We start from the raw sequence: 14,825 nt of genomic DNA, 5'->3' as shown, positions 1-14,825 counted from the left end.
ATGACATTCTTTATTAGATGGCATTGTAAGTACTATTTCATGCAACCTCATAAGCAATACATAAAAGATAAAACAAAACAAAAACAGAACTGCTTTATTATGTTCTTTCTAGACTGATAAATCACTGCCTCTAACTAAGTCTAAATATGACAGTACAGATGTTACAAGGTCTGCTTATTATATAACCTTCGACGTTTTATTTGACGTAGACTGGTGCATAGGATTTACAGAGTGATATGAAACAAATTAACAACAAACTTGTTTCTTGGTCTTTGCAAAAAGAACAGTTTTCATAAACATCCAGACCTGGCGCATGCTCAGTAACAGCATTTGGGTAGTGACGTCACCGACGCCATATTAAAGATTTGCTGCTGTTTTCTCTGTGTCGCTGTTGCCATCTTTCTGTTTCCAGCTGGACTCAGAGAGACCAGAGTGTAGCAAACATACCTCCACAATGGAAATCGATACACTTCTGGAAGCATTTCGAGGTACCGCTAACAAATAATGAATAACAGAAAAGGTTTGGCAAATTCGTTAGCTTGTAAGCTAAGCTAGTAAATCAAACTAGCAGCCAATGCTAGGTGCTGGTATTGCCGGAAAAGCTTTAAATGTCACTAATAATCGATATCGATCGATTCTCAACAATACAAAGATAATGTCTATGAGTTGATCTTGTAGATGTACCACGTTGGAAGTTGATAAAGTCCTCTGCTACACGGGAACAGATAGAAAGCCGGTTAGCTGTGAGCCACACTGTTGTTATGTGAGCACAGAATACACCGGTTCAGTCGCTTATTTACTCTGTCTGAAACTTCTTACTTGCATTAACTTGGCTGCATAGTCAGCAAAAAAAGTTTGTCGGGCGCTTATTTGTGTGATTTAACTTTGTAGAGGTGTCTGGAACAGAAATGTCAATTTTAAAGTACTTTATTGTCATTTTTTATACAAAATAACCGCGTGAACGCACACTACAAGCGATGACAGGCAATGACAGTAAAACAAAATGTCAGTCATTTTGAAAAACACAATAGTACGAAAGAAACATTTCACATGATATTAATGAAGCACTATTGTTTACTCTGTTCACTGTAGATTTCGAGAAGAAAGGAGAAAAAGAAACCTGCCCGATTTTGGACCAGTTTCTATCCCATGTTGCGAGAACAGGAGAGACCATGTAAGTCCAACACTCTCAAAGAGAGAGAGAATATTGCTTTATTCACAAGTATTTTAAAGTCAGCATGAAATAGAAATAGCAATGGAGAAAGTTACATCACAACGCATTGCATTCTGGGGCGGTGCCTCGATCTTTAGTGGATCTAGTATGCTACATACTGAAATTAATAAACAAATTAATACCATTTGTTGTTTTCCTTAATGATGTTTAACTCATAAAAGAGTAATTATCATTTCAACAAAGTGAGATATAGAAATTCTACATTGATTAAAAATAATATATGGATATGTTCACGCAGAATAAAACTTGTATAGCAGTCTTTTGTGCTTTTAGTCCAATGCACGATTTTATTTATTGTACTGCTCGACTTTCGACTTAATTAATTTTACCACGGGGATTATAAAAGTCAACAACAATGTGTTCAACAAGCTGAAAGAAGTCTATCCATATTTTATTTTGAAACGTTTAAGTGTAACAAGTTTTATTGTTGTCATTGTAAATATTCACTTTCCCATGGTCATGATGGGGAATCTGAGAATCTGGGTCACATTCAGTGGACAGACACTGACACAGACTGTTTTTTTTATTTTTATTTCTACACTAGACAGCCAAAGTCAATCCCTAGAAGTTTGTAACCTGTTTTGTAGTGGCTGTGTGCAAGTTCTGCTAATTCACATTCACAAGCCGGCAAACTGCAACAGTCATATCCGCAAACAAAAACAAAACTTTCAAAAACACTCAGCAATGTGATTATTTTATTGTTATTCAATGGGTTTAATCAGTGACCATGTTAATAGATATATCCAACGTCTTCCCATCACCCCCTCAACTTGCTTCCCATAGTGTTTTTACATGTAGAAAAGGTGAAAAAAGGTATAGTGTTGTCCAGTTTTCTCACTGAACGATGATGCCAGTTTAATATGGCATGTCTCCATGCAATGGTGACATATTTCACAATCACACTACCTTAGCAAAAAGGGGTCTATAGGGGAAAGGGGTCGATATATGGGGTCTAAAGACAGGCTGTGATGTCATCTTTACATTCTCTATAGTCTTTTCTTCCCTGTTGTGACGTGTATATACCATTGAAACTGCTTCAATTAAACAAGAAAAAATGTTGGTCAGGACTTGATTTTGTCTATGGGGAATTGATTGGATGGTCGTGGTTTGCTATTGGTTGATCTCCTGTGAGTGACAGGTTGCACTGGTGTGAAGGCGAAAATAATAATCCTGCCACTCACAAGAGATCGCATCAATTCGAAAACAACAACTGTTCAATTCTGACGTCTCGCCCTACGTTTCTTTTCGAGAAGCTGTTAAGCTTGGATATATACGTCACAATGGAGCAGAAAAGGCAATCGCAATTTTCAAACACGACTTTACTCATTCAGAGTGTGTTGTGAGAGTAAAACTATTAGAATAGAGAAGTTTCTAATTTTCTTTATTTAATCATTTACAACTTTCCTCAGCATTCAGTGGTCTCAGTTTAAAAACTACTTCCTCTTCAAACTGGAGAAAGTGATGGATGATTTTAAAGCCTCGTGTCCAGAGCAACGAGGACCTGCCAATCCTAACGTTGAGTACATTCCCTTTGAGGAGATGAAGCAGAGGATTCTCAAAATCGTCAACGGATACAATGGGTAAGAGACGGCTGACATATTTCACAGTTCGAGGTGGGGAAAAACATCGATACAGCGTAATCTTGTTATTTTGAGTGGGGTTATATTATTGACAAATGGAGGCCAAGTATTAATTGATTTAGCGCCTGCTTTTTAGCTCAGGATTGCGATTATTGTGCATAAATGCGGGACATAATAACAATTTGTAAAAAGTAAATAATTTCTCTCTCGGAGAGGCACAGTGAGCAGTGTTTTAAGGAAGCACATTCACTTAATTTGTATTTTAAAAACAAATACATTGGCTTTTGACAATTAATTTGACAACTGTAATTTCTATTAAAATGTCTAAAATTTGAGGAAGGAAAAAATTGAACGAAGGAGATGGATATGAAGATGAGAACTTTATCTTGTTAGATAAAAACGTATATGGACAAAGTTTTCCTTTGGGGACATTTGCAGTTGAGAAAAGGTAATCTTAATGCATTTCACTGTAATACTCAGCATGACGCAAAATGTTTAAAATCACAATAATTTATTGTGGCTTAAGAATCACAATGATATTGTATCGTGGGGCCTTTTGGTGATTCCCAGCCCTAGTTGTTTTCATCCCTGTGTGAAAATATTAAAATTGAAAATGATTTTTTGCTTTAGGATTCCTTTCACAATTCAGCGTCTTTGTGAGCTTCTTACTGAGCCAAAAAGAAACTACGCAGGAACAGAAAAGTTCCTCAGGGGTGTGGAGAAGGTATGTTGTGTTATTTTGTGTGTGTGTGTGTGTGTGTGTGTTTTTTTTTTTTTAAGTTGATAATTGAGGAAGATTAAATTTTTATTTTTTTTTTTCTCAGAATGTGATGGTGGTCAGTTGTGTGTATCCTTCCTCAGAGTGAGTTAAACTCTCTTTCTGCTCTATTTTGGGCAGCTTTTAATATCAGCTTTTAGTCATTCTTGTAATGTTTTTAGAATCGTTCTGCTGTATTTAATACTATTATGCATCTTTTTTTAAAGGAAAAAAGGGTCAGGTTGTGTGAACAGAATGAATGGTGTCATGTTCCCTCCAGATAGGTGAGTTTCACTTAAACCACCATTGTGGAAACTTTGAAAACCGCCTTATTAGTCACTAAACTAATTGAGTTTGAAATGTTATTGCTCACTGTAAAGAGAGACTAGATGTACCTGATTTTGATGTGCCTTTGATTGTCTGTGATAGAAATGTGAATGGTCCAGGAACACCCAGGCCACTGAACAGACCAAAACTCTCCTTGTCCAGCAGTGTAGCCACCAACGGCCTTCCTGACAGCACAGAAAGCAAAGAACAGGCCTCTGAGGAATCAGAGAGAACGGTCAAGTAAGTCCCAAATGCCAGTGTGTGCATTAGAGATGCATGGATCAGCTCTAACGTCACCTGAATCTGCTGCTAAAAATAAATCATCCACGCGCCACACAGCCGAACCTATGATTGTCTCTGATTTAGATATCGCATCTGATCGTCACATTATTCCAATTCTCAGTGTTAAGCGTGATGATATGGTAACATATTACATTATAGTAGGTTGATCTTAAATGTAAGTCTTCTTTGGCAAAATTACATTCCCTTAATAGCTTAAACGCAGGCTTTACTCCCTTCAAACTTAAATTGGAATGTCACTGTTTCCGTCACTGCGACTTCACACACACACATTATATACGTATATGAAGAGTTCAGATGCAAAAGCCTCTAAGTGCCATTTGAAATTTTCTTCTATAATGATCATTTTTATCAAGCTTGTATATTTAAGTTCAGTGATTTCACTTAAATGGCAATGATAATTACCTATTAATTGTAATTTAAGTGAAATTACTGAACTTAAATATACAAGTCTGATAAAAATCATCATTAAAGAAGAAAATTTCAAATATAATGTTTTTTATATATATATATATTTTTTTTTTTTAGTGAGTCTTCAGCATCAGAAGCAGACTGTTCACACGTTGGTCCAGTGAAGAGTAAACATTGTGAAGATGAAGATGCAACGAATCCTGAAACACCTGAAGCAAAGAGACTCAAGTTTGACAAAGAGGAAGATGATGATGATGAAGATGGGATGGAGAAAGAACCAGGTGAAAAGCCGTTGTCCTGCATATCAATAGCAGAGAGCTCATCGGATCTACCGCAGTCCTCATCAGACGTCACTGCGGAGGTGAAGGATAATAAACCTGACAAATTTGTCGCTGAAGACCAAGGTATGTCCTTTTCTAACATCCTGCGTTCAAATTTATCATGGCTTTAGGGTCACGGTTTCGGTACGGTTCGGGGGGGAAATGACTGCTAGCAAATAAATAAAACAAGAAAATAAGAACAAATGATCAAACTACAAGTATATCAGTATAAAATAAACTACAAGTATATCAGTATAAAATAAGTCGCATGTATAAATTGTTTTATTTCAAGCAGCTTGGTCATGTTGAGTAACTGCTGTGCTAATATATTATATCTTTGCATATCAGCAGCTGTTTGCATACATGACATTTTCTGCTCCTCTCTCTACAGAACCCTCCAGTACACAGTCAGAGGTCGTAGAAAACGGGGTTGACAAATCTGCTTCGGAAGATTCCCCCGACCCCTCCCACAGTCAGGCGACCGCCAGCGAATCGGACCTATCAGAGCAGCAGCCTGAGAGGGAAGAGGGCACCGAGGAGAAATACGACCCAGTCAGCAGCAGCAGCAGCAGTAGCAGCAATAACAGCAGTGACGAGGGAGTGTCCAGCGCAGAGACTCGATCTGCATGTCCCAGCAGTTCCACAGAGCCGACAGCAGAGGGCAGTACTACTGCAGAAATCACTTCAGACAGCTCAGAGACTGCAGGTGACACCATGGAGCAAGACTGAAGCGGTTTTTTTTACACTCTACTGTACAAACACCCCGAAAATCACTTATCCTGCAAGTTTAGCAGATCCTTTATAGACCAGGAGAGGAGGGCATCCGGTGACGTCCCTAAAGACCTCTCGTGAAAACATCTCCTCCTTATGACCCTTCTCAGGGCATCTTGACTTAATATGGGTTCAACTTCAAAAACTGGAAGCTCATCTTTCTGGTGGTTTAGTGGAGCATTTGCCATCGAATAACAAGAAAGCCTTGCGTACATGGCCGTTTTCTGTAATCCTGTTCTAATCACGAGCGTCTATCAACTCGACACCTTTCGCTTCACGTCAGTCTTTCTCCTGTTCTTCTACGAGGGAAAATGTGGCAAATGAATTTGTGTGAATGTGTGCACATGTTTGTAGGGGCACTTCCTTTTAGTTTTGAATAGTCAACGAATGATCTCAGGATTCCCGTTGACAGACAGACCAGTCTAAACATTCCAGGAGAACACCCCAATTTCTCCCAAATTGCCTTCTGTATTCATCTGCTGGCTTGAAGCACCAAGTGCTCAATAGCAGAATTAGACAGATTTCCTTTTTCTTTTATTTTTAGATTCTTTGATTTTAACTGCCTTCCCAGCATAGCACCGAAATGTATTAATCCACTGATGCTGGTAAATAGATTCTAAAATGGACTAATGTGATTTTCCATGCACTAGATACTTGAGTGCTGTTGGTTGCAATGTGTAACTTAATATAGTGAGCCTGTCTTTTCAACCGACATAATGTGCTTAACCACTATTGAGCCATCCTTATTTGTCATAAGCTTTTCATTTTGTTTCATCGAACAATGGCAAACATTTGTATGAAGGTTTAAACGAGCAACACTGTCAACACCCACATCTCTTAAAATACTTTACATGCTTCCTACAGGCATGTATACCCTCCTCCCCATACTTATTTCCACAGCTCCTTTTTGATATGTAGAATTTTTAAATTAGATTTTGTAGATTATGATGTGTTCACTGCTTTTGTGAAAAGTGAAATTGTATGAACTCCATGTGAACTGAATGCTTGGGCTTTCAACAGTATTCCTGAAGAGCAATAAAGGTTCACGTTAAAAGCAGCGGTATGCTTAATCTGAGGCATTTCTAAACTTTTATCTGAATAAAACTCTTTGGAATAATCGGGTCAAAGACACAATTCATTTGCACTGTAATATTTGGGAAGTGAAACCTAATTAGCCATCACGTTTAACACGTAACCGATGTGCGAGTAATGGGCAGTAACTGCAAACTAGAGTTAGAATTTTACTTCAAATGAATCAATTCTTGGAAAAACTATGATCAGTCATTCAATAAAAAAATTCATATATAAACTGATGTCAATTTTTTGGAGCGGGCTCAATTATTAAAACATGAAATCAGTACTCAGGCATGTGATTGGCTAAGGACAAAAAAGCAGGAAAATGTACCGACCCCCCCTCCACCGATCAATATATATCACAATATCTTTTCCGCAAAGTGAGAGCAAATGTTCAATCAAAGTCAAATATAGTCTTCACTGTATAAATTATACATTGATTCTTATTAAAGCTACTATTACAGTTCTCAGTCAAGAGCAGTGAGTGATTTCCTCTGTGTTTTATTTAATTAACATTAAATTATAGATAGTTCTCCCAAAAAAATAATTTTCATCATTTACTCTCTCAAGTTGTTTTAAACCTGAAAAAGTTTCTTTCTTCTGTTCAAGTTATTTAAGTTATTTGGAAGAATGTCGGTAACCAAGAATGTTGATGTTCCCCAGTGATTTCCATAGTAAATTTTTCCCTATGGAAGTCAATGGGGACCAGCAACTGTCTGGTTACCCACATTCTTCAAAATATCTTCTTTTTTGTTCAGCACATGAAATAAATTAATACAGGTTTGGAACAACATTACAGTGAGTAAATAATGACAGAATTTTTATTTTGGGGTCAACTATCCCTTTAAGAACAAGCGGCTGCATTTTTATTATTAGGGCTACTGTCACTTTAAGACCTGTACGCGACACGTCTAATATAGCCTACACGGAGCATTTGACAAGCAGATTTCTCTCAATTTGCTTTGAATTTAGACATAACCAAATGTTCTTATGTAAACCTTGTGTGTATTTGAGAGTATTAGCGAAATAATACTCGAAAGATAACTTAGTCCAGCAACCAGGCGCTGTTAGACAAGCTTTTAGTGCATGTGCACGTCGGGTGTTCGCGCTCAGAACAGCGTATCAGCAGTGAATGACATGTTTAACCTGCAAGGCTTTAAAGCACATGCAAATTAACTTTTGTGAACTCGCTGAACAGACAGCCGTTCCTCTGCGTTAATATTGCGAGTATTTGTCGCGTTGTACACTAATGCTGTTGAGACGGAGGTGTCAGGACTGCAACTGACAGAATGCACGATATACATATTCATACAAAAGCAGTCAGCAGCTTGCTTGGAGCAAGGATCATAGCGCAAATTTGAAATATATCGATATATCGCCCAGCCCTGGTGACCTAACTGTGATGTTCTTGTCAACTAACAACGATACCAGCGCGCGAGAGCGACTAGAGATACGAAATTGAGCAGGTGAACAAGCTGAACCAATTAGACATTCTCTGGCTGAACGCAAATACGCACGTCAGCCAGTTATGGGTTATGTCCTCATATTCTCTCCTTTTCACTCCGGCTGCCGACACCCGCCCCCCTCTTTTTTTTTTTTTTTTTTTTTTTTTTACAGATCTGCATGATTCACGTAGGTCACATTTTCAGGTCGGAAAATCCGGAATTCCGGATTAATCCGGAAAAATCACATCCCTGAGTACTTTGTTTCCACATCATTGTGTACTCCCAACTGTTGCATCACAAAAATCTCCATAAGCCGCGTTTCCACCGCAATTACCAGGAACTATTTTGTCCCAGGAACTTTTTTCATAGAAACATTGTTTTGCCCCAGACCGCTTGCTTACTGCGTTTACACCGCGGACTAAAGTATCGGCCCGGAAAGATTAGTGATGTTGAACTGCGTGCGACTGCTCCCCCCAGTCTGCGTGTTTGTTTTGAGTTTTGTTTGGAGGAAATTCAAGCTTTGCTGCTTTTGTGTGCGATTGGTTTACTAACGAGGTAATTAACAAAATGGCAGAAAAGAGACGAGCACCCAAAACGTATTTAGAAAGCTCATAATGCTATATAAAAGTAGACGTTTGTTATCAGCGGTCATTGATGGATGGTACGAACGCTCGCCATCGGGCAGAAAGAACAAGTGGTAAGAACCAATCTGCATGTTCAGCGCACAAGTCCCACCCCGAAAGTTCCCGAACTCTGAAAAAGTACTACCTTGCCAGCAGGGACTTTCTGGGGGGGGGGGGGGGGGGAACTTCATTTAGACCCTGGTTCAATCCTGCCCCAAAGTTCCTAGTTCCTGGGGAAAGTTCCTGCGGTGGAAACACAGCTATAGATTTGTATTAAGTACCTAAATGACCCACCTCCTTAAAATGAGGCAAGATTTCCCACAAACACCCGCACACAATTTTACACAGTAAACAAGTGCCCGAAACCAAAAAAATCCTTTACACTGTAGTCACAGAAAGGAAGGAATTATAGAGTCTATTCCCATCTGTGGACTTTGTGCCATGTGTCAGCAGCTCCTGAATGGTCATCCAGCTGTCAAATATCCTCTTGTTCCTCCTTTTCAGCATCTTTTTACGGCTAAGCTGGATAATATCAGGCTTCTCCTTGTCGTTCATTGCTCCTGTTTGTCCCTTGTTCTCCAAGTGGCACTGCTTGACCAGTTCACGCCGTTGACGCTGTTCCCTGGCTAGTGCCGCATGCTGTTTGCGCTCCTCCTTGTTCCAGTATCGACCCAGCTTTAGTTCACTCGTTGCATCGTCATCTGTAGTTGCGCTGCAGCGTTCTTCCCGAATGCGCAAAGCACGCTCTTTCAGTAGCTGATCCCTGATGGGCCTTTTGGTGATGTACCTTGTTCCATCGCCACGGATCTTTACTCTCCACCCCATCTTGGGCCGGGCCTTAGTGGGAGTGGTTTCTAGGCTGGCCAAGCTGACTTGACTCTGGACGTACTCCACAGCCGAACTCTGCTGGATAAGTTGCATGTAGCTTTGGTAATGTTGAGCATGGGCTGGGATGTAGGCTTTCTTGTGTGAGGAATGGTGCAATGAAGGGTTCCTTTTCTTACTCTGCTTTCTTCCCCCCTGATTCGTGACCTCTGGATCTCCAGGTAAACTCTTGGTGGGGCTGATCTCCTGAATAGGAGAGAGTTGATGCTTGGAGCAAGCTGTTGTAGAGTTGCGTCTATGCATGGGAGAACCTTTACTCTTGTCTCCAGGAGCCATCCTTTGGGAGTCAGGAGAATCTGACTCCAGAGCAGGATGTAAGCTCCAACAGCTCTCTCCGGTGTTGTAAGCACTAGTAGAGCCTTCGTAGTCAACCTGGTTATTAATGAGGTCCTGATCGACTTTAGTATTTATTTGCTCAGTTAAATGCTTGGTGCAGCATTTTTTGGCTTGCCGATCATCACCTTCAGTCTGAAGCCTGTGTGCTCGTATGATACTCAGGCACTCCAGCTCAATGTTCAGCAACTCCTCATTAAGCATCTGAACCTCCTGATCATCACAGTCTACACTAACCCTCTTTCCATATAGTGTGTTGTCATGCTCCAGAAATCCCTGAAGACCACTACCATTGACCAGGCATTTCAGTTCAAGCTGTTTCTGAAAACGTTCACAGGCCATTCCAGGTATGCCAAGGAAGTTTCCACTGTCTCCATTGTCAACTAAAAGGAAGGAGTCATTGCTTAAGTGCATGTCCCCACTTTCAAAAGTGCCTTGACTATACGTCTTGTGGTTTTCTGGGAGAGTGTCACAAAGGGAATTCTGGTCATCTCCTAAGTTGTCCTGCTCTGAGCTTTCATCATTACGAGTGCTTTCATCAGTGCGGCCAACGCCACTGTCTTTCTCGTGATGGTTGGACTGTAAGGTTGCCGTATCAGTAGTGCCTCCATCTTCTTCATGTGTGCTCTGTTAAAGTGAGTGGGAAGATGTTTTAATGGCTTGCAAATCACTGTAGTGATGTTATCACCTTTAGTTGGATCAAAGAAGCTATTTACTGTTGACTTGACCCTCATTAACTTATCTGTTGCAGTGAACTCCCTGACCTTGTTATGCTGTTGCTCCAGCATGCCCGTGTGCAAGTCATCTGCCAAGTTGTTTCGATCCTTCTCCAACCAGCTAACATCCTGTAACCCAAACCAAAAATGTAGTCATTCTTTTACTTGGGGGGTCTCCAAACCTTCTTCTGGAGGGCCACCTTGGAAGTTGGTTCAGGTGTTTAAATTGGGTTGGAGCTAAACCTTGCAAAAAGGTCGTCCTAGAGGAGCAGGATTGGAAACCCCTGACATAAATCAAATTAAGTTTACCAAAATCATCTGCAAGTTCACAACAGTTCACAGACCTGACTTTCTGGTCGAGCCACCAGGAGGGTCACATTCTTACTCTCCGCCTCGGTCAGAAGTGTCACTGCCTCCTCATGGCTCTGGATTTTCACTCCATTGATCTTCAACATGTGAAAAGTAAAATCGATTTTATGTTTTAGTCAAAGTATTCCAAACCAAAAATGAATGTGGAATAAAGTCTACCTGTATAATCTGATCTCCTTCCTGGAGTCTGCCATCCTTTGCTGCAATTCCTTCTGGGGCAATCTAAGCATGGTAAGAACAGTGTATTTAGCCTTAACATTTGATCCGTGAAACACTGGAAATACCTAAAGCTGCACTGAGCAAGCTTTAGAAATTGCAAGGTGTAATTGGACTTGCGGACAAAAATTGCCTGATCGATTGCTGTCCTGATAAATTCCTACTTAAGAACCCTACCTCACTAATAAAAATTGCAGTCGTCTCGTCATCAGTTTTGTAACATAACATCAGGCCAAGCTTATCATTAGTAGTTTTCCTCTGCAGATCCACTTCCTATGAAAACACAGATTATTTATTTGGATGGCAAAGAGTTACCATTTTAATTATTGGTAATATAAAACATAAGCAAAAGCATTTCTGAGAATTTTATAGTGCTTGCTGCTCTTACGATAGCTCATTCATTTGCATAGTAAATCCATGTGAAATTAAAGAGGTCTTGGGAAAATATTAGAAAGTAAATGAAATCAAAATTAAAATGACCTCATATCTCTAGAATGAATACAGTCTATGCCAACACAATACCTCATATTCCAGTCCACTACTCTCAATGTCTTTCTGTACGCCATCATGCAAGTCTGTGGAGTAAGTCGAGTCACGTCTTGCCATTTGGCACCTTCAGTATAATGAAACATGAACATTAACTGAAGCCTCGTTCACAGCAAATCTGAAAAACTCAAGTTATGATGGATCTCAACTTATGATAAAACTGGGCAAAGAAATGCTGACTAGCACTTACTGTGAGGGTGAATGGAAACTGTCCAGCACAGCCATACACAGTGGTGCCGGAGGTGACGGTAACTTTGCCATAGTCTCTATATGTTTCATATATTTCATTGTAACATTGGTCTGAGTACTGTTGTCCACCCTTTGGGCTGGTTCATGAGTATTGAGAGTCTTGTGCACAGGCCTGCGCAGTACCTTGACCTCAATGGGGTCTTTGGCTGCTTGGAAAGCCTCTACTGCTTGGTCATGGGTCGTGATGGAAAGGCTCCTTCCATTTACCTATGCAAAAAAAGAGGGGATGTTTAAATGAAAAAAAGTGAGGTGTGGTAATTTTTGATAAATAATTTTTGGTATTATTAAGGTAGGTAGTGTTGGTATAATGCATTGCTAAGTAGCCTAAGTAATTTGAAATAGTCTTCTACATGTTCATAACGTAAGGAACAAACCCTACTGTATATTTCTGACATGCATACTGAGCATTTCATTATATTTTAGAGAATACACTTTTAGAGAAAAAGAGAAAACTCTTTTAATCTTACGCACTGCACTTGCTTTGTCATCCCAACTTTACCGTATATACTAAACTTGAGTGCCACATGTGGCTGTACATTAACCTTAAAACCAGATGTGAGGTCAAAATCCAAAAACCTGTCTGACACGATCTATGTTTTGATCATAGTTCTGAATCCAATCCAGACATTGTCTGATGTTATTGTCACAGCTTTACTTTCAAAATTTTGCTGTATTAATATTACCCACACTATATTTTTATATATAGCATGATCAGATATTCAACCAACAAAATATTCCTGGGGCCATGAAATTTGTGAAAATGATCAAAAAGTGTTGCAGACTGGTGTTTAAAACAAAAATGGTGGTGGGGAAAGTTAAGTACAGTTAAATGGACATTTCAAGTTTAAAAATGTGTACCTAAATAGGAACATAGTAATATACTTAAAGTGCAAAATATATAATATATAAATATTAAACTATAAGTACAATGTTAAGTTCACTTAAAAAAAACTTACAAGTATACTTGTAGTATAGCTTACGTAGAGTATACTTCAAAGTGTACTTTCATAAACTAAAAAATGTGTATTTAACTAGTAAACTATCAGTATAACAATAAGTTCACTTGTATAGTTGCAGCACAAACAAAAACTAGTTGTGTACTCAAAGTTTACTACAGTTACACTTAATGTATCCTTATACAATAAAAAAGTGGGCCAGTTTACTCTAGTTTACTAAGGGAATTCAAGGGTCCATTCAACTCAATTGATTAATTTAATAGCCATATATATATATTTCAATTATTAAACTGGCTGACTGGAATGAGAAAAGCATAGAACTATAAGACACCATAAGGTTACAAACAACCTACAAGACACAAGTTAATGATTTGGTGACCAAGAACGAAAGACTCAAGGCGAATGTTGTCATATGAAACAATGACTTCTTGACCTAAAACAGTTAATTTGGCTAAACATTGCAAAGTCAGTCCTGAACGTGCAAGGGCAATACACCGATATATTTAAGTCCGGAAGCTCAGTTTTAACATTATCACACAGTTAGTGAGATTTCATTCATTGATTGGAGTCCAACAGGGTGTGTAAAAGCTTTTGAATCACACAAGGAAATGGCTAAGTGCCAGATAGCTAATGGGAGAGAACTTCATTTATCAAAGCGCTGCAGGTCTCAAATCTCAAAGCTAATGTCTTCAGGGACCTCGACTCAATCTGCTGTCTGTTCTGGAATCTTGCAGTGGCAATAACACACATGGGAACTTTGTCAGTGTGCCCATTCATGTGTGAGCTGACAAACTACTTTAAATTCACTCACTCGCACGGTTTCTCTTATGCCTTTTGGCACACGGGGCAGAAAAGTCACTGAATGTACTTGAGGTTAATTCAACGAGACACCCTTTGCCTGGCTATAGCGACTTTTAAAGTTCTGTTTGTAGAATTGTAGCTTGATAACCGATTAATGAATTAAACTCAAACTTTATTTCCAACTTTTTATAGAAAACATTTCATTCTGTATCTTGTCCAATTCACATCGTTTAAATTGAGGGGCTATAAACCAAAAAATGAAATTGTGCGCAATTGTGTGCATAAAAGAATTTTTAAGTTTTGTTATAAATTTCATTGATTGGTAGCTGCAGCCTTTGAATATTAAAAATGCATAGATGGGAAAACTAAAATATGTTAACATCAGATTTGCAACTGGTATTGCTAGCAAATTTCACAAATAATTACAAAGAAATGCATTGAAATAAATGTGACGTTTTGAAGTAGAAAGACTGAAATAGTATGTTTTACAAATATTTATTTACTTAAAAATTTTATACAGTGTACAACACAACATACATTACAGTACCGAAATTATTTGCCATATAAAAAATAATCATAAAGTATCTAGTTTCAGCAAAGTGATGCACCAAAATTTAATAGAGTTTGATTGGCTGCACTGACTGTGATATGAAGTTAATAAGCCTTATTTTGTCATCATCAATTTTTTGTTTTTATTATTATTTGCATTTAGCATTTGGGGTAACACTTTACTTAATGCATTTTAATTTTAATCTTTTTTAATGCATTGTATTGTCTCATGAATAATTAATAATCGTAACCACAGTTATAATACGTGATAATACTTATGCTACGTGCTTTAAATAGGTATAATGCATTGAAACACATGACAAACAACAAGGAATCTGGAAATATTTTAATGTATTATGAATA

At 38.7% G+C, this 14,825-nt stretch overlaps 2 protein-coding genes across 2 annotated transcripts in view; one reads left to right on the top strand and one right to left on the bottom strand.

The window, feature by feature from the left end:
• The first annotated feature begins 327 nt into the window (after positions 1 to 327).
• On the top strand, positions 328 to 6,770 carry ppp4r2a (protein phosphatase 4, regulatory subunit 2a). Its single transcript, XM_039652877.2, has 9 exons — positions 328 to 488; positions 1,093 to 1,174; positions 2,644 to 2,814; positions 3,445 to 3,538; positions 3,639 to 3,676; positions 3,799 to 3,855; positions 4,001 to 4,138; positions 4,727 to 5,013; positions 5,321 to 6,770. Exons 1-9 carry the CDS (start codon positions 455 to 457, stop codon positions 5,656 to 5,658), a joined length of 1,239 nt encoding a protein of 412 aa, XP_039508811.1. The 5' UTR covers positions 328 to 454; the 3' UTR covers positions 5,659 to 6,770.
• Positions 6,771 to 6,928: 158 nt separating this feature from the next.
• Positions 6,929 to 14,825, bottom strand: part of pdzrn3a (PDZ domain containing RING finger 3a) — a 31,677-nt gene continuing 23,780 nt past the window's right edge. Inside the window, exons 4-10 of the mRNA XM_039652876.2 lie at positions 12,098 to 12,363; positions 11,884 to 11,974; positions 11,539 to 11,634; positions 11,305 to 11,367; positions 11,121 to 11,222; positions 10,825 to 10,905; positions 6,929 to 10,687 (exon numbers count right to left, since the gene is read on the bottom strand). Coding sequence (XP_039508810.2) covers positions 9,221 to 10,687; positions 10,825 to 10,905; positions 11,121 to 11,222; positions 11,305 to 11,367; positions 11,539 to 11,634; positions 11,884 to 11,974; positions 12,098 to 12,363 — 2,166 coding nt within the window. The 3' untranslated portion in view covers positions 6,929 to 9,220. The remainder of the gene's footprint in view (positions 10,688 to 10,824; positions 10,906 to 11,120; positions 11,223 to 11,304; positions 11,368 to 11,538; positions 11,635 to 11,883; positions 11,975 to 12,097; positions 12,364 to 14,825) is intronic.

The sequence above is a fragment of the Pimephales promelas genome, chromosome 20 (assembly GCF_988280905.1).
Source record: "Pimephales promelas chromosome 20, fPimPro1.hap1.1, whole genome shotgun sequence".
NCBI lineage: Eukaryota > Metazoa > Chordata > Actinopteri > Cypriniformes > Leuciscidae > Pimephales > Pimephales promelas.
Note: the sequence above shows the minus strand (reverse complement) of the source record. Positions and strands in the feature narration are given on the sequence as shown.

What these genes read in the sequence shown, in the direction of transcription:
- ppp4r2a (XM_039652877.2), top strand. Translation starts at nt 455, where the DNA reads ATGGAAATCGATACACTTCTGGAAGCATTTCGAG. An exon ending in GAATCAGAGAGAACGGTCAA is followed by an intron (nt 4,139 to 4,726) that starts GTAAGTCCCAAA and finishes TTTTTTTTTTAG; the next exon opens with TGAGTCTTCAGCATCAGAAG. An exon ending in ATTTGTCGCTGAAGACCAAG is followed by an intron (nt 5,014 to 5,320) that starts GTATGTCCTTTT and finishes CTCTCTCTACAG; the next exon opens with AACCCTCCAGTACACAGTCA.